Genomic DNA, 20,582 nt, shown 5'->3' on the forward strand with positions numbered 1-20,582 from the left:
TTCTGATTTATATTCATTATTTGTTTTTAATTTTTTTGTGTTATATGCAATCATGACTACTAAACGTCTGGGGAATAACGTGAATGCTACAGAAAGGCCAAAAGGCAAAAATTTGCATAGGCAGTGGCTATTACCAATGTAGAAACAATGACATTTTTAGTTAGCCAGTCTGATATTGCTGGATGGAGTAAAGCAACCAATACCAAAACCTTCACTTCTTCTCCGTAACCTCATTAATTATCGGAAAAACCAGGAGTTAGGCATCTGAGGAAATAATAAAATCTCTGCTGAAGCTACCATTTTATGCCTTTTGGACCCAACAGGTACACATGCTTAGATCAGCCACATCTTTCTAGCAGGGTGCAACAAGTGCCATTGATGGGTAATGTTATCTTCCTCTCTCCTGGGCCTCCAAAACAGAAAGAGACGATAAGTCTTTCCTGAACTGTGGCCGTCTTCTGCCATCTGAACTAGCAACTCCGGAAACTGTCTACAATATCAGGAAGTAACATCAATGCAGACATTAAGGGCATCAGCAGAAGACACTGTACTTTCCTTATCAGTAAAGTTAAGATTCCGTCAATGGTATTTTTCGTAAAAGTCAGGAAGAGGTCACAGGCAATAAAAAAAAATCCACAGAACCTTTCAACCTGTGCCTGACTTTTACGAAAAATACCCTAGGAAGCGTGGGCATAAAGAGAGCGCTGCCGGCGTTTGCAACTGCTTCAGTTCCACCACTTCTCCTACTGCAAGAGCTGACTGCTGCTGCTCCAGCCCCAGGAGGGCTGACCAACCCCGACCACTGCTCCAACTCCAGGGGAGCTGCCCCAACACTGGCACTGCTTTGGTGGCGCCAGGACTGGCCGCCAGTCAGCTGCTTGGCGGCCCTGGGGCCATCTGCCAATCAGCTTAAGTGGCCACTGCTCTGGCAGCCCCCAGGCTGACACAGCTGCTCAACCCCGGCCCTAGAAGTAGTCATGGAGGTCCCAGAAAGTCACGGAATCTGTGACCTCAATGACAGAACTGTATCCTTACTTATCAGTAGCAAAACACTGGTTGATATCATCCCATGCTTCATACCCATTTATCCTAAATAAGTAATCATGAATGCTATGCAACAGCAAAGAAAGATGGACATTTCCAGAACAGAAGAGGAATTGGCACCATATACCTGATGGACACAAATATGTGCAAAAGAAGTCATACTGTCATCACAAGAGGAGAGCCTGATAGATACTTAGGGATCTGGGACTGCCTTTGTGACCACTGAGTAATCAATAACCAAGTCTGCCAAGAATTACCAGTAGGTCCCTGACAGAAACCAGCACCATTAAAGTCCCTGACATTAAAATTTCCTTGGTAGCAAGTTCCACTGATTTTGCACTGAAAGATGGTAACTGACCCTGCACCAAAATTTTCTGCTCTCTCATGTTAGGAAGCTCAGAGGCTGAAAGCAGTCAACTTTATCCCTTCACAGGAGTAGGCCCCTTACCTAAGAGCCTAGTTTTCAGTCATTCTGATATCAGGAAAGCCTAAAGTCAAATGTGCTTGTCTTTTTGAATCTGAGGCATAATAAATTCAACACACTGAACAATAATTCAAAGAATGACCATCACCAAAGCATGTCAGACAATGGGTAAGTGCATCCATCTCCAGAAAGGCTGAGGGGTCTGAAATACACTGCTTAAATTATTTCTCCCTACACTCGTCTTGGGGGTTCAGATCAGATATCATAACCTGGAAAATGTGCAGGAGTTGATTTGGGAATTCAATTGTACAACAGCATTGTAACTAGGCAAAAAAATTTTAAACAATATATAATTACTAGTAAGAACTCGCAAATCTACTAACACTACTAAAAACATACTACTAAAACAAGTCAAAAAAACAAACCAAGACTCCAGGAACAGAAGGAAGTTCCCTATGCCCACAGATAGCCACATACAAGGAGAAGCTAAGAGGACTGGAGACTGCACAAACCTTTATAATCTCAAAGAATGACTAATTATTCTTCAGTGTGTACTCACAAACAACAGTAGAGTTTTTTAATTGTACAACTGCGGATGAAGTGGAACAGCTGTCATAGCCCTTTAAAATTCAAAAGTGCTAAGATACAACGATGAGAACTATACAAAATCAGAAAATATAGAAAATATATAGAGCATGAAACATCTGAAACAAATAGATAAATTACAACAATGATCTTGCAAACAGAGTGAAGAAAAAATATATATATAATATTAGGTTCTTCAGTTTTAATAATGTTCTGTTAAACCAAATAGATTAGCCTGAACACATTATCTTAAACTTCAGAAATGAAATCCTAAACTTTGTCATGTAATATTTAGATAGCAGTATTTTATGTACAGCACATTAGTCTTCAATTCTGCAAACACGATGAAGACTATCCTAGAACATTTTGTATTGTTTTCTTTTTACTTGCATCAGTCTCTTCTAAAACCTTAATTTCTAAATTTAAAACACTCTCTGAAGCAGGGCAAACAAGTATGTCAACAAGAACTGAAGGAACCTCGATTTACATAGCAACTTCAATAAATGTTGAAATTACTTATCGGTTAAGTAGAATAGACACATGACTTCACATCTAAACTAGGCAGTGCAATTGAGGTCAAGTGTTAATGTGTTCTCAGTTATTTTAGATCCATTCTACTGAGCAGTTATAAAGGAAGGTAAAATTATATTAATATGCGTCTGTCTTCTAATGAACTTTTCTCTGATGTTACACGGAATTAAAAGTTTGTCTAGAAGGCCTGTCTTTTAATTATGACATGATCTAGGTCTGCCATATAAATTCACAAATGCCAAAACCACTGAGTCTTCATAAGAGAAGTCAAGAATGTATTCATACAGGACAGGAATGAGAAACAATGTGCATTAAAACTGCAAGTTCTGACAGAAAGAAAGGCTCCCAACACAAAATTTAATCCCTCCCTTCAAATTTTCTCAGCACACACAGGCAAACATATTTTAAAAATTCCTGTTGGGAGCAAAAATAGAAACATACTTTATTTTCTTATGACTGGCATAGCAAAAGATCTGAGCTTACGATTTAGGAAAGTGATTCTGAATTACACATTGTTATACTTTCTATAACTTTTGTAAATTACGAAGTTGTTTTACAAATATCTGAAATTGATTATTATTCTGACTGATCACAAATGACAACATCAGAACTAAGTTTAGAGTTGAAATGGAAAGATTTAGTTCTTAATTACACAGGTTGATGTATGAGATAATGTTTGAGTGGCTATCCAAGACCTAGCTACTGGAAGGAAATATGGAGATTGTTAGTTCTCTCAAATTGTCCTTAGTTTGTGCTGATAAGGCCTCAGCTGCAGTACTTTGTCCTCTTCTGGGCACCATATTTCAGGAAAGATGTAGAGAAACTGCAGAAACTCCAGAGGAGATCAATACAATTACTAAAGGTCTAGAAAACATGACCTATGAGGAAAGACTGAAAAAAATTTTATCCGTTTAATCTGGAGAAGAGAAGACTGCGGAGGGACATAACAGTTTTGAAGTACATAAAAGGAGGGAGAAAAATCATTCTTGTTAACATCTGAGGAAAGGACAAGAAGCAATGGACTTAAATTGCAACAAGGGAGGTTTAGGTTGGACATGCACAAAAACTTCCTGTCAGGATAGTTAAGCACTGGAACAAATTGCCTAGGGAGGTTGTAGAATCTCCATCATTGAAGGTTTTTAAGAACAGGTTAGATGAACACCTGTCAGGAATGATCTAGTTATTATGTAGTCTTGCCTTGAGTGCAGGGACTGGACTAGATGACTTCTCAAGCTCCCTTCCAGTCCTACACTTCTATAATTCTAAGAATATCTAGGCCTCTTATTGTATATATAGTGCTTTATGATATTTCTTGTTTCCTTCTATTCAAGAATGGTTTCTTGACTACCTTGAATGAAATAATTCCACATTAAGACTGGAGGAGGGAGGAGATACTTAGGTCTGGTTTTCAATGTGCATCAGTATCTACAAGGTATAAATAGGAATAATTATCATTATAAATAGTTCTCCCAAACTTTATGAGATACTGTTGTTTAAAAAAATGCTGTTTTCCTGCAGAACACTTTTATATACAACACAGCTTCATGAAGAAAGAAACTCATCTCATGGTCTGAGTTACTGAGACAGCAATAGATTCTACCTGGAAGGTCCAAATGGAGAGCAGAATGAAGTATAAGAAAGCTTTGACAGACTCTGAATGGCATCCTTCCAGAAGGATGGTGGGTGGATACTTGTGATGCAGACCCTTGAGAGTGAGGAGAAAGTATTAATTGGGGTGAATCTTCAGAACTCTAACAAAAAGATGGTAAATAGCCCAGGAAGTTGCAGAATAATGAGCAAGAATGAAATATCAGAGAAGTGTTTTAGAAGCTAGAGTAATCACTTAAGAGGAACTGAGGAGCCCGTTATCCTGAACAAGTCAGTAAAGCACTGACTGACTGAGATAGTTCTGCTTAGCTTACAAACTGCTTAACATTTCACTTGTAATTGCAAGAATCATGGTTTAAAAGGTTAAATCTAATGCAGCAAAACGTTCTACTTAACAAAATACACAGGAATATATGCATACCTTAACAACAGGATTCAGCAGAACTACACCTGATTTCTTAGTAATGACTTGTTTTGTTGTGTAATGATGGTCTATAAGTTGAGGAATAGTTGGAAACCCAGTTCCTTCAAATCGATACTGATTCTGTAAGGAGGAAAAACATTCAGTTTCAGAATAGCTCCAAAGAAGAAATACAAAACATGCAATTAGCAACACTTACCCACTAATAACAGGGAACAAAAGTTTCATTTCATAGGGTTAAATCGTGGTCTCATCCAAATCAACACAAAAACTTCCAGCTACTTTAATGGGACAATGATATGGGCCTTAACTAGAAAAAAATATCTAATGATTGATTTAGTGTACATAATAAAATAATCATAGATCTCAACTCTTAAACTAAAACTAGAAGGAAGGAAGTCCTTGTAATTCAACAGATAACACAGTAGCAGTGGACATGAGACATTAAATCTGACTAAAATGATATGCAACAAAATATTATCAAGTTAAAGAACAAAACATTTATTTTACGACTACATCTAAACATGCAAAATGTATTAAAAGACAAACAATGTACTGCAAAAAATATCTTTGAAAATCTAGTGAACAAGGGGTAAAGTAATAGCTCTCTAGCTCAGAAACAAAGCTTGAGGAATAGGGGCCAAATCTTAATTCACCATGTAATGTGTAGTCTCCAGGCACTGTGTGATAAAAGTGATGAATGATTCACTAGCACACAGAGAATAAAATTTGTGGTGGGTCTTTAATAATCATAATGTGTGACCAGTACACTCTTCAGTAGTACTTAAGATAAAAAAAAAAAGTCACCTCCATACTACTGAAATGCTGAGTGGCAGGAGAGGCATTTTTGTCTCCCTGATCTTCTATCCCGCTCTGTTTTTCCCTACCAGTCTCTCTCTCTTTCATTTTAAGTATTAAGAAAATTCTTCCTGTGGCTACTGTAACTTTCTTGCCACCATGCTGGATTGGTTAGACGTTTAGAAGCTGTACTTCCTATCACAGAATGTCAGGAAACATCATATCTGCTGGTGCAGAGAAAGAATGGAAGTGACATAGGTAAACTAGTGGCAGTGTTACGTGATAAGAGATTTAGGAAAATTCTATACTGCTCAGTTCAGCCTTTTAGGATTCTGAATTCTGTACAGGATTTCAGTGACTGATATATGGGATAGGTTATTGTGCCCCTGCAAATGCATGGTTATCTCCATTTATTCTCTACTCAACACTTTCTACAGCACAAAACTGCCAGAAACATTTAAAACAAGTAAAGCCAAGGACTGAAATAGTAAAAATGGTGTAAATCACGATTCAGGCTCATTTGCACAGATGGGCATCAAAAGTTAAAGAATTAACTGCTTAAAGAATTGTTTTTAATCTATAGTTAAATACTTTGCAAGTACACTCAGTATACTAGAACTCTTATGGAAAAGGACTTCTTGGGAATAACAATCGCCAAGGTATTATCATTATTAGTCAGGCCAAGATAACAGGCCACTTTGACCATGTCACCTCTCTCTATGTATCATTCCACGGGCTCCCCTCACCAAACGTAAATTGCTTGCCTTCACTTTTAAGGCCCTTCATAGCATATTTATACCCAAACTTCTTTCATTCACTGTCAAAATGTCAACTCCAGTCATCCCATGCTAACAGCCTCTGCTGCCCATTTCTAAATTTTCAAGCAAACACCTTCATGCTTTCTTCTATGCTGTCCTCACACTTGGTAGGCACTGAACATACACTAAACTATCTAATTATTTTCCTTCAAATCCCTCCTGAAAACTCTTTTTTGTGATGCCTACAAATAAATTGACAATAGTAAGAGTATGCAGAAACCACTGCCTAGCATGCTGACCAATATTGTCACATTTTTTCTTTGTTGCTCCCACCATTCTCTCTATCCATATCTGTGTGTTGTCTCCTATTTTATATGTAGGTTCTAAGTTCTTTGGGGGAGGGACCATTTTTTCTTCTATTTGTACAGTGCATACCACAATATGTCCTGGTCCATAACCAGGGCTCTTAGACGCTACAGTAATACAAATAATGGAGAATAATTTGAAAATTGACTAGTACTAAATACAGCAATGTATGCTTAAAAATGGTCATTCTTATTCATATTCACAGGGTCAAACTGATGACCAAATTTGGAGTCAGGAAAGATTTTTTCACCAATACTTGAAGGAAAGGAACTTGGACTTCTTTTTTTTATAAATATCATGGAACAGACAAAATTCATCATAAATGGAAGGCATATTCCCAGCTCAATCAATTTTTTTTTTTACCAAAAATTTATGCATCAGCACATTTAAGAATTAGGACATTATTACTATTATTATTATTAACTATTTGTATTGCAGTAGTTCATAGGACTCCCATTATGCACTGTAAAAACATGTAACAAGAAGACTGGCCTGCCCCAAAGTGCTTGCAATAACTTCTTAGGTTGTTAAATGGATTTAAGTGTTTAACCTTAGATACCAAAATCTGAAAGTTTTCAGCATAAAGATATTAATTGTTATAAGAAGTTGGCACCTATTAGCCACAGAGAGGGGTTGCTGTATTAACAAGTTAGTCCACAAGTATAATATGCACTGAGGAAGATAAATGGCCTCCGTAATTCACTGATATATATTCTCTGTATTCCATATGTCTAAAAGAACGTATATTTTGGACAATACCTTCAAAGCTGTTTTCTTCAGGAAATATTTAAATTTATTTAAAAAAAAAAAACAACCAAAAAACCCAACACGCAATAATTTCTCAAAAGTTCAATTTTAGTTAAAAACAAATTAGCAATTCTTATTTGTTTTTTACAGACTGCCTGACAAACTGATCAGTCAAGAGCTGCATCTGACCAGTTCAGCATTTCAAAACATTGGGCAAATCAGACAAACTATTTTAACAGCTATCGACTGGACCACAGTCTGGACTGTACATTGAACTTATATTCTAGATTCTCGGATTCAGAGGCAAATCCACATCAATGGAGAACAGGCTGGTCAATGATATACGATATGACATATAATGCTATTGGTTACCCAATGGGATGGACATTTCAGCCTCACACTTTTATTTATGTGTAGTCGCAGCTGGGGAGTCTAAGAATCAAACCTGACATCTGTCCCTGAAAAGACATACACGATGCCCTTTCACTGCAGAAACTATACCCTCCCCCTCCCCTCCCCGCCACAGTTATTCTATCTAAAGATGGCATGTGAAACTGGAGTTAAAATACAAGGAGATATTCTTATCCAAGAATAAAGGAATAAGTAATAACTTAGCTCTCTGGGGATAGTGAACACAAAACTAGGAAGGTATGTGGCATACTGAATTCCTGTAATTTTGAAAATGTGTTGTTTATTTTTTGATCTATCATTTGATACGTATGTTGCCAAAGAGAAGCAAAATACAAAAACAGATTGTATCATGCTCATTTGTATCCTATTTGTGAAAATGAACATATGAATTAATACAAGAAACAGTATCACATGGTCTTTACTGATAGGAACATCAAGAAAATTGGCACTGGAACAATACAAACATCTAGAAAAAGTGACACTGAAAAAGTGTAAATGACAGGATTGTGATACTGAAGCAAGGGAAATAATATTTTTCTCATTTGTGTCACGTCCACTGTTTTGTAAGTTGCTGAAATTTTTTCAGACAATGCATCTCTGCACTTGTGTGATATTAAGTATTGAAATTTGGGGTAGTGGGGGAAAATATGAAAGTGAGAAATGCTGTGTTGTAGTCTCTAAATCTATAAAACTGGTAAAAACTAGGAAATTTTATGTCAGTGTATCCAACAGTTAAATAAATCTTTGTGAAGGAATCTGGTGAAGTTGGCAGCTAAAATATAACTACCCCGCTATATAACAATGCAAGACTTTCAACAGCTTATTTTTGGATGGTTTTGTTATGCAACTATCTGAATACAGGTTATCTTTTATCCAAGTCCAGCTCTGATGCAAAACTCACTCAAAAAAATCTTCTCTGGGTTTTCCCCATAGCCATTATACTTTTCTATTCTCTTTAATACCCACACCTTATTAGATGGAGGACTTAGTAGCACTCCTCCTTCCAACAGAAGAGATGAATAGCTTCTCTTGAGACCAACACTAAGCCAAAGCTGTCTATGAAACAAAAATCAGGAGATCCTGAAGTAGAGTCAACCCAATCCATAAACAAGCTAATTTTTGGTCACAGCCTTGGGAGTGAAAACTTTGAAACCATATCACCATCTTGATAACACTGATAGGCTTAACTCCAGTACAAAATAGTCTTATATGAGAAACTATTTTAACTTCTGGTTAAAAGAATATATTTTTCCTTTCCAAGCTATCATATCCCATAACATGACATTTACCTAAGTTCAAACAACAAATTCACAGGTTACAATTTACTGCACATTCCACATAAAGGCCAAAACAAGTAGATTCAAATTTACTGACATGAGAAAAAGATCAACTCATCCTCGGTCCAAATTTAGAGATTACCATTTGAGAAGATGTCTCATTACTTTCCCCAAGCCCACAGAGACTGGCTGTGAAACATTTAAAACTAAAAGATTTTAACTAAATTTGGCATCTCAAACACCACTTGGTTGTAGCCCTGGGATGAAATTCTGGCCCCATTGATATCCATGGTGCCAGGATTTCACCCCAGAGTCTAATAGAAATGATGATAAACTTCTTGCCATCTAGTGACGTATCTGTATTATGAATATACTAAAAAAAATAAAACATTAAGTTATTTTGATATACAACTAATTTCAACACAAGATGGCAACTGGTTTATAGTATGTTATATAAACGTTTCATATTGCAACTATTATATTTGATATTACTGCAAGAAGGCTCAACAATGCTAGTTAAAAATATTTATTTTCAAATACTTTTTGCATAGTACATATAAGCGATTGTCACTGTATTAACTTTTATTTTGCTGTATAAATTATTTTGAAAGCAAAATAGTGTAAAACTGGAAAGATCTGGTAGGGAGTGTGAAAATAATTTAGTGCAAATATCTGGCTAGCCTCTTTTTTATTATGACGTTATCCTAAAATGAAGAACTGGGTGGACTTTCCGTGGATCATATGAAGGTTTCTGTGTCATTGTTATATGGAGGCAATAGCCTCTTTTATATAGTGTCAGTTCATTGTTTAGGGGAAGCTACAACTGGGATCTTCAGAACAAAAAATACTTCTGACCTATTTCCACAAGCCCAAATTATTTTCAGGGAACTTCCCTCTCGTTTCTGTTCAGCGATCTCTCTTTTTCTCCAGGCTTATGCAAGTAATATGCTCTAAGAAAAGACAAAAACAAAAGACCTAGACCAGGGAAAGTTCAGCACTGTAGGATGAACATGTAGGAATAATTACTCAATAAAAAATATTTTAATTGCCTGAAATTTGCCTACTACAACATTAACTTTCTACATTCTTTGATTGTTTCAACAGCTGACCCACCCATCCCTCATTGCTTTAAGATGCACATTTTTAAGTACGTGTGTTATGCAGCTTTGATATCTTTGAAACGATCATTGAACTCTAGGGGAAAGCCTGGTTCCTGTAGTGCATGGTATGCAGACCTCCCTAGTGCAAACTATCTGCATCTATTTCCTCCACTCTCTTGCAAAATCAAGTAATTTTGTTTTCTATACTGCTTGGGAAAGCTATATTTACATACCTCCTTTGTAAATCACTTTGAGATCAACTGGTGAAAAACATTACAAGATCTAAGTAGTATTATTATTTATTAATAGGGATCAGATGATTTTTGACTGGTGGATGATAAATGCTAATTTCAAACTATTTACCATGATTAGAAAGTAATATTTATTGCATATAATTTATATGTTGCATATGCACACAAGAATACAAATTCATATTTCTCTCTCTCAGTCTACCAGTTCCAGAATCCTACTCAGATTCTTCAAAGAGCTGTCTACACTATGAAATTGATCAGCATAACTATGTTGCTCAGGCATGTGAAAAATCCACATCCTGAGTGATGCAGTTAAACTGACCTAACCCCCAGTATAGACAGCCCTAGGTCAAAGAGAGAATTCTCCCGTTAACCTAGCTACAGAGGTGGATTACCTATGTCAATAGGAGAACCCCTCCCATAGGCATAGATAGTATCTTTACGGCAGTGCTACGTTGGCGCAGTTGCAGCAGTTTAAGAGTACACAAGCACTAAGTTACAACATTTTCAAGTCCTAGTGGAGTATTGGCTGAGATATCTCAAGAAACTACAAAGCAACCCTAGCAAAGGATTTCACACTTTTAATTTTGATGGGTCAGGGCCAGCAGTTCCGGAACGGAGCACACCTTCATTATATAAAGGTATGCTCAGTTTTAAATAATTTTTCTTATTTAGGACTTGAAGACACACTCCAGAATATCTTTGGCTATATAAATTTAAGGTAAAATAGCGTTACCCTTTGTGACCAGATTTTCTCCTACAGGAAAATTCCTTGTATAGATATATTAACAATAACCAGAATGACAACATCTTCATAATCAGTGATATTCCACAATCTTGCCAACCTTTATACGGGTCTAAGGAAAGCACCCATTAAAACAGACATAACTGAACAAATTGGGGACTGCAACAGGTAAAGAAAATATTTTTTCAAAAGAAAAAAAAAACTTCGTTAGCTGAAGAGATTTGTATGACAAACTGCTCAAATTCACCAGTTTTTCACAAATAATATTCATATAGGAATAACAGAAGAAATCTTTTCCTTTCCTCCACAACAGCAGAACTTTTGTGGTTCTGCTGAGCTAAAGAAAACAGGATCCTGGTAACTATGTAGGGTGTGTGCATTTTATAGGCAGCACGGATCTTAATTCACAGCAGCACGTAAGGGACAACAAATCTTTTGCTATGTGAACTTTCCCATGCATGGGGAGGCTTTAGAACCTGAGCTGTCACAGCACTATTCAGCACCAACTATAAAAAAAAAAAGGGGGGGGGGGGTCAAAAAAATAAATTGTATATGCATAATACATTTAAATTAGTAGTAATTTCTGGAATTTAAACATTTATAGAAGTAATTTTAGCCATCTAATAGGGAAGAAAAACCATGGAATAACTTCACACCTTTTTTTATTCTGAAAAATATTTGACAAACTGTATTTTTAAAATGTCAGCATCTAATTCAAAACAGGAAACCAGAGATTACTATATTTTCAACAGATTTCATGCTGGCCTTTCCATGTGAGAAAGCTAAAAACCTACTTCATAGTAAATCCTCTCACATAGTTTATCAATTAGTAAATAATGTATTTTTATGCACTATTTATCTGAAATAATTCTTCAGTTAAATACAAACTGCCTGACATGAAATAAACATTCAGTACTACATCAGAGACGTACATCAGCATATTGTATGATAAAGTGTCTCCGTTGTCCATCTGAAAACACAGAAAGGACATATTCACCAGGTTTCCCGTGGCTCTCTCGCACCAAGAAGTCTCCTTGCTGCTTTAACAGTTCCTGGGCTTCTATTCTTGGAATTGCACCATGATACCAATCTTGCTCCGCCAGTGGTTTCTCGCTAGTTGATATTACATCAAAGAACTTTAAAAAATATAAGGAAAAGAAGTTAGCATACTGTAACCCACTTTCTATGTTTTTTCTTTTTTTGAAAACATGATACACAGTGACAAACACTTTCACACTTCTCTCTCTCTAATTGTCTATTTCCATTAGACATTTGAAGTGATACACCTACTCTCAGAATCAAAGTGAACTGAACACTTTTTTTAAAAACTTTTTAAAATAGAGGCATATATAGATATATGAAAGCCCAGCACCAATTTCTGAAAACACAGACAAAAGGAATATCAATAATACTATCAAGGCAATTTCATTTTTACTTTAAAAAACATTCTCTTAGCTGAATTATCTTTCTCATTCTCATGCTTCCTTGAAATGCTGTTAACCTCTGAAATGAACTATTTCCTTACTCAATGAGAAAAGGGTTGGAAATTTACAAAATGCTATTGGTGGAATTTTCAAAAGCACTTGCATTGGTTGAGCTCTACTCTCACTGATTTTGAATATCCCACCCCAAGTCTGTAATCAAGTAGCAGCATTAGGAACCAAGTTTTTGTATAGTATCTCAGCGTATGCGCAATGTACCCCGCCATTTGATAGCATCGCCATCATCAGCCAGGCAAACAGCTGGTAGTTATTTAGTATTTGTATTGCAATTGCACACAGAGAGCCTATCCCCATTGTACTAGTGAACTTAATACTGAATTCTCAGGTAAGACATAAAAGAATTAAGTATTATTTTTCATAGGTTGCCACTGGAGTATGACTAGAGCTTTTTAAAATTTATCTTTGTAATTTATGTATTTATTTATTTAGTATTTGCTAGAATAGGTTGTTGTGGGTTTCACAGTAAAGTCCATTTTTCAATAATCAGGGCAGGTTTATTTGTTAGGGCTAGACTGTGCAACTCTTATTCATCTTGGTGAGCACTTACACGAGGCAACCCCAATGAAATCAAGCAAGTGTTCACTGTTACAAGGTGGGCTGTTTGTTTTAAATTATTAACTCCATTTTGTATAGTGTGTGAAACACATGTCTAAACTTGCCAAGAAAAGCCCTGCCCGAGAAAGGTGCCTGACGCCTTGTTGAAAGACCATCATGGAGAACCATCCGGAACTACCAATTCTGAAAGTCTTAACTATGGCTCGTGAGCATGGAACAATTATTTTTCTACATAGGGGGCTGCAGCAGGTTATGCAGGGACTGGGGAAGGGGGCTGGATCAACCTAGTGAAACATGAGGCAAGGGGAGAGCATATCTACTTAAGACGGGGTACTGCTCTGTGCAAGGTACCGACCATCCCCACATGTAGAGATCTTGTTGGATATAGAGGGTGGGCAAGAGAGACTCAGTCAGCCAGAAATGCTGAGAAACATCAAACTCACAGAAGGGGAAGATCAAACTTGGGAAGAGTGCATTCTCAGGAAGTTTTGTTGTTTTCAAAGATCTGCAATTCTCAAGTAATCTTAAAGTTTCTGCAGTTAAGAAACAAAGTCCTTTACTAAACACATGTTCTTTGCCTTTCTGCCATGTTGTCCCTGAAAGAGTTCAACTAGAAGTCTAGAATGTCCACAGCCTAGGTGGAGCTCCAGAGAAGTGTGTGTAAGCCACTGGAAAGGCTCAGAAGGCTTAGAAACTGATCTTGGGATCCAGGGTGGGGTGACAGAGCCCATGTCCCAGAAGCTCTGAGCCTGAGAATATGTCCAATAGACCCAGAGCTAGAAACAATTACTAGACGCTACTCTGATAGTTTAGAAGCAGGTGGGACCCAGAAATTAGGTCCATTCACAACAGACTGGGGACTGAAGAGAGGGGAAGGAAGCCAGGTTGTAACACTCACCACATGACTTTATTGGATTCCTTTTGTCAGGTGTTTCTCTCAAATTTCACATTTTTTATTAATAAATTATAATAAAAAATTATTCGTTTTGTGGTCATTTTAGCTGAAGCATGAGTTATCAATTAAGTATCTCATCAGGGAAAATAAATGAAATCTAAATCTATAAATGATGATGCTTTTTATGTTATATAAATTATATCAATTAAATACTATGTTTTAAAGAAATGGGATGTATCATATGCACTTCAGAACTGCTATTCAGGGGAATATGATTACAGCCAAGAAAGAGTACCTAAGGAGGATTTATAATCATTTTGACATTTATTTCAAATGACTATCACTTTAATAAAACAGTAGATATCTACTATATTCTATACTTAAAATAAAATCTTGCAGGATTTAATATGAACAGTTTAAACACAAAATATTGCCTTTTAAAGAAGGTAATTTCTGTTTCACTATTTTGCAATTCCCATCTGTTTTTCCTAAACAATGATTACTGTAAAATAAAACTTCAAGAAACATTCAATTGTTTGATAATACAAATGAGAGACTGTAAATAAGATATTTATATTTTAGGACTAAGAGACATTTTATTTTTGGGGATGAAGATGTCTCTGTCCATCTGTATCTGACACATATGGTCTAGCTCTCTCAAATGGAGGAATTCAAATATTTAAATTGGAAAACTGTATTCCTAAATTTCTTTTAGCTACCAACCTTTAACGATCACCATAAAGTTAAATGGTATTTGAAATAAACTGAAATGTATCATCCACAATAAATGAAGCAATTTGTTTCTATTTATTATTCTCTCTTTGCCTGACCCTCTCTCTCTCTCTTCCCTTCAGTGATTTCTGTGGTTCCCCCCACCTTATCTTGGGAGGTTCCCTCAGATCCCCCTTCACTCTCCCCTTATATGTCGACCAATCTCTCTTTTCCTCCTTGTGAATCCTCCCCTCCCTTCCACTTTCATCTGGACTTAATATGAAGTTGAAGTAAGTTTTACTCTAACAGCAGCATGTGAAATAGTCTCTCAAGCAGCTGCTCTTATTGAAATTGGGAGCAAAAGCTTCCTGACTCAGCCTTTTGTTTAAAAGATGGAGATTAGCCCCCCAATTATCTGTGAAGAGGCTGAGCAACAAGCTGTCTCTGAAAAAAATACACTGAAAGTTAAATGTTAACACTTAAGGTTGCTTATAAATACACACATACTTCAATGATACTCTATTATTTAATAATAAACATTTGTTCTATTTTCTCACATATCATTCACAGAAACTTCTTGTATTGCTTTTATTCTGTGGTTTTTCAGCAACCAGAATTTATATTTTTATCAGGCAGACATTTTAATTCTCCTCTAGAGAAAAGGAAGGCAGGCATAATCTTAGATTAGTAAAAAGAGAGAAATACATTTTGGCTGATTCTTTTAGAATTTTCCCTCTGGCACTTTTCTCAACCCAAAAAGCATAATTCTTACACTGCCATTCAACACATTCAAATGTAATTAACTAGTTCTTTTGCAGGGCAATACTCTATATGAAACCAATAGCTACTTCATGGCAAAGAAAGCATAAATGCAAAGAAGTTACAGCATTTTGGAAATCATAACCATTACATCTGAAAACATTACATATTAAAGCATCAGTACACAAATGACAAAAATATAAGGTAATAAGAATAAAATTTTAATAATATTTTATAACCCTAAATAGCTGAATTTAGTAATGCACTGTATAAACACTATTACCAAATTCCTTAAAACAAAAACAAACAAACAAAACACACTAGGGAACCAGGAAACACAATTACTATCATGGCAAATGTGAGATATCTGCAAAAAGTACAAAATTTCTCAGAGGTAAAAAAGAATACACTGAATCTGATAGGCAGCAGGACATATTTCAAGGTTCAGTTCATTCACATATTGGGTCCAATAGGATAGTGCCATATCAGTGACTAAAATATAGGGTCAAAATGTGAGAAGGGTTTACCTACTAATTTTTGTTTTCTTACCTCATGTTATTAAATTTTATGCTACTGCTCTTTCCACTTATGGACACCTGACTTGGCTTTAGACTGACAAAAGCCACTAACTCTGGTGGGATTTTTTTTTTGCGTCTCTAGCTCTTCTATTTTCTATCTTCTCTGTCTTCCTCTTCCAACTTCATTGGTTTTAAGCTTTTCTCTCTGTTTTTCTTTCTCCCTCTCGACTCCCCCCCACTCCATCTCATATTTATCCTTCTCCTTATGCCTTTCTTATCCACCTCACAAGGGTACTAGACCACTATACCAGAAGCTGCAAAATTATGACTTTCGTCACATAAGAGAGCTGCCTGGTCACACAATAGTGACTCTTTCTTCCAGCCACTAAATTCCTTTAAAAACAGCTGAGAAAAATACATTAAATACTTTCCTAATATTAAAGAAACTATTGCTGTTGTCACAATTGTGTGCTTACAAATGCCAGGGGAGGTGGTCTGTATGTCAATGGGGGAGGGAGGTATAAAACATCAGTCCATTTGATGAAAAACTATGAGAATCTCTACATTACATTTTGGGGGGCAGATCTCAACTTGAATTTTCAGCTGCATACAGTAAGTTGTTTGTGGCTCCTCTATCCTGGAGCAGGGTTTCCACCATTCCCATTATCCCCATGGTTTGGAGAAGCCATCAAGCTGCTCGAGGGTACATTAGGCTTGTAAGGGTACATCTATACAGCAGCTGGGAGGTGTGATTTCCTCATGTGGGTAGACAGATTGATGCTAGCTCCTGCTCAAGCTGGCATGCAATAGCCACACTGATATTTTAGCGTGCTAATTTGAGCAACGCTAGCATGAGTCTGTCTACCTGCGACTGGAATCACACCTCCCAGCTAACTCCAACAGGCTATTACATTGATTAAGTTTGCTGGAATACAGACCAATCTGACCAACGCTCAAAATACTCACTATGCTGTTGTGCCTGGGAAAATAGGAGAGGGTTGCGTAGAGCTGATACATCATCTCTACACCAGCCAAGAATTACCCCTACTGAGGGAATCCTCAGTTGCCCACTTAGAGCAGCTTTCTGGCCTTTGCAGTGCCATCACCCAAAACCTCATATTACGTAGTATCATTTCTCTTCTCTATTGGTAGAAGCACTAGTAGCAATTCCAAAATGTTCTTATTAAAAGCTCAGCCACACATCCCTTAATGCTTCAGAGTAGAATACTAAATAAGAGACTGACTTTTAATCACCTGTATCCCCTCTTACTTTTGTCTAACGGGGACTAGACAAACCACATGGATAAAGACCTTGAGAACTATAAGACATCTAAATACTAACAAATGCATGATAGTTAACCTGAGCTTTACTAAACTCCTGGGTGTTTGAGGAAGTACAAGGTTTCTCTGCTACTTTCTCCGGAGGGCACTAAAAAAAAATAAAAGGTTTTCTTCGGTTATGCATGACAGTAACTATATTTCCCTCCCACTAACGGTGGACATTTACTGTTATGATAATACTGCATTTAAACCAAGATTTTTTTTTGCATATAGCTTGTTAAAACATTGCAAATGTATACTCTGAAAGCAAGCAGCTAAAATGATATTTTAACTGGAGATACATTCTGTAATGGAATCAACACCATTGTTCTTCCAATTTTACTTCTACATGCTATGATTTAAAAATATTTGTATGGATTTTAGTTGAAAAGAATTATATTATACTGTTGTATATAATAAATCTGGCATATTATATACCATAGTATACTCAACTGATTCATCATATACCTGGAATACTGGGGAAAATGCACATCAAGTTTGAAATGCCAGTTTCACACAATTAACAATCTTCATTTCTAGAAGCACTGCCACATATAGCTCGGCAAGAAAAAGATTAATGGCCAGTAGCTAGTCACTGTGACAGTTAGCTACAAAATGACAAAGGAAATTTTACCCATACATATATGGTAACCAAAAAGTTGCATTAAATCATTTACTCACCATTAAACATGACAAAAAGACTTCAAGAGTGCAGCTGAATACGTGATATGTTCTAATTTAGTATGTCACTTATATAATAAGATGCTCCGGGACATATGTTGGATAGTGCCCTTCTCAAGAATGTCATATTTTTTCATAGAGCTTGTCCTTCTCTACTGCGCTCCCTACTCACTCATCAAGCACCATCCTCTTCTCTGTCTATTCACACAATAATGGCACTAATTGGCACAGGAGCCTTCTCTACTGCTCCTGCCATTTGGAACTGACTTCCTCTATCTACATGCCCCAATGGACCTGATTCTGATCTCACTTATGCCAACATAATTCAACTGACTTCAGATGAGTTATTCCTGATTTACACTACAGTAAAGATCAGAATCAATAGATCATAGATTCTCTTGGTAAAATCCTGACTCCATTGAAACCATAAAGTTTTGCCATTAACTTCAATGGAGACAGGTTTCTCTCTTTCTCTTTCACTTCAAAATGCATTTACAATCTTAGTTTTTCTCTCTCTCTTACCTGGAATTTATTATTTAACTCTCTAAAATGGTTTGGGATATCCTTTTTATTGAACATGCCATAAAAAATAAAGTTGTATTGAATTATACTGATACCAATGAGGCAAAGGCAGCAGCATAACTATACAAAGGATGGAGGGCAACACATATTCCAGGGTATCTTATTGTAATTATGAACAGATGAAAAATATTGTACTGTTATGCCAATTACAATAGTTCCGTATCTTAAAAACATGATCAATCATATTATTTAGAAACTACTCTTTTCGGTAAAGATTTGTTCCCTTTAAGTGTGATGCTGATCCAGTACAACTTTAGATGCAACTTCACCATTTTCCTGGGGAAACTATTGCACGAGCTAATATATCTAAGGGCTTGCCTTCACTACAAGTTATGTCGGCATAACCTATGTCGCTCAGAGGTGTGAATAAGCTGCACCTCTGAGCAACATAAGTTACACCAATCTAAGTGCCAGTTTGGACAGCACTATGTTGGCAGGAGAGCTTCTCCTGCCGACACAGCTACCACCTCTCGTCACCATACAGCGTCTTCACCAGATGCGCTACAGTGGTACGGCTGTGCCACTGTAGCGCTTCTAGTGTAGACTAGCCCTCACTCTCAGATTTTTCCACTACTGAGCCTAAAATTATCCTTTCTTAATTTCATCCCATTATGCTATTTATAGACTTATTTAGGGTTGCCCAAACAATTCTTTTTCTTTATTATGATTTATACTCTTCAAATACCTACAGAAAAAAACTACCTACCTTTTCGTAATTGTTGTTCTTAGAGATGTGTTGCTCATGTCCATTCCAAGTAGGTGTGCGCGCACCATGTACAGTCATTTGAAGGTTTTTCTCCTAGCGGTACACATCAGGTCGGTGCAGGTGCCCCCTGGAGTTGCGCCTTCATGGCGCCATATATAGGGCCCCGCTGACTCTTCAGTTCCTTCTTGCCAGTTGTTCCAACAGAGGGGAAGGCAGGTGGGTCTTGGAATGGACATGAGCAACACATCTCAATGAACAACAGTTATAAAAAGGTAGGTGACAATTTTTTCTTCTTCGAGTGTTTGCTCATGTGGATTCCAAGTAGGTGACTCCCAAGCTGACCATAGAAGGAAGTGTTGGAGCTCCCGGAATCACCGATTGAAGCACTGCTCTGCCAAATGCTGTATTGGCCCTGGCCTGTTGGGTGATGGCATAATGTGAGGTGAATGTGTGAATCGATGACCTTGTTGCAACGCTGCATGGGGACATGCACAAGGAATGCTGCTGAGGAGGCCTGCACCCTTGTGGAGTGCGTTGTCAGTGCCAGGGCTGGCACCTTTGCCAGGTCAGAGCAAGTCCTAATGCAGGACATGATCCACAATGAAATCCTCTAGGACAACAACGGCAGACCCTTCATCCTATCTGCTACAGGAACAAAGAGCTGGTTTATTTTACGAAATGGTCTTGTCCTTTCGATGCAGAAAGCCAGTGCCCACCTCACATCCACGGAATGGAGACTTCATTCCCTGCTATTGGCATATGGTTTAGGGAAGAATACTGGGAGGAAGATGTTGTATGAAACTGGGATTATCAATTTAGGGAGGAAGGCCAAACATGGTTGCAACTGAATTTTGTCCTTATGGAACACTGTGTACGGAGGTTTGGATGTCGGGGCCTTGACCTAAGACACCCTCCTAGCTGAGGTGATCACGACCAGGAACACCATCTTCCATGAAGGGCGGAGGAGCAAGCATGTTACTAAGGGCTCAAAAAGAGGGCCCATTAGCCTGAAGAGCACCAGTATCGAACAGTGAACTTGAAGATATAGCCTGTCCAGGCCCTTGAGAAAACAGGTCACCATCAGATTAGTGAAGACTGATCAACCGTCCACCCCAGGATGGAATGCACAGATAGCCACTAGTTGCACCTTTATGGATGACACTGCCAGACCTAGCTGTTTTAAGTGCAGCAGATAGTTCAAAATGAAGGGTAATACTGCTTGCGTCGGAAGGGTGCCCTTCTGCATTGCCCAATTGGAAAACTTCTTCCAATTGACCAAGTACATAG

The 20,582-nt window shown here is 37.3% G+C and overlaps 1 protein-coding gene across 7 annotated transcripts in view; it reads right to left on the reverse strand.

Moving 5' to 3' along the window:
• The window catches only part of FER (FER tyrosine kinase), a 316,011-nt gene that overhangs the window by 158,326 nt on the left and 137,103 nt on the right, over window positions 1-20,582 (reverse strand). For all 7 annotated transcript variants that reach the window (XM_067569167.1, XM_067569169.1, XM_067569168.1 and 4 more), the window contains 2 exons: window positions 11,999-12,202; window positions 4,614-4,736 (listed from right to left, as the gene is read on the reverse strand). In XM_067569167.1, coding sequence (XP_067425268.1) covers window positions 4,614-4,736; window positions 11,999-12,202 — 327 coding nt within the window. The remainder of the gene's footprint in view (window positions 1-4,613; window positions 4,737-11,998; window positions 12,203-20,582) is intronic.

Source organism: Emydura macquarii, unplaced genomic scaffold (genome assembly GCF_026122565.2).
Source record: "Emydura macquarii macquarii isolate MOO-44397 ecotype Brisbane River unplaced genomic scaffold, CSIRO-AGI_Emac_v2 contig_2897, whole genome shotgun sequence".
In the NCBI taxonomy this organism is placed as follows: Eukaryota; Metazoa; Chordata; order Testudines; family Chelidae; genus Emydura; species Emydura macquarii.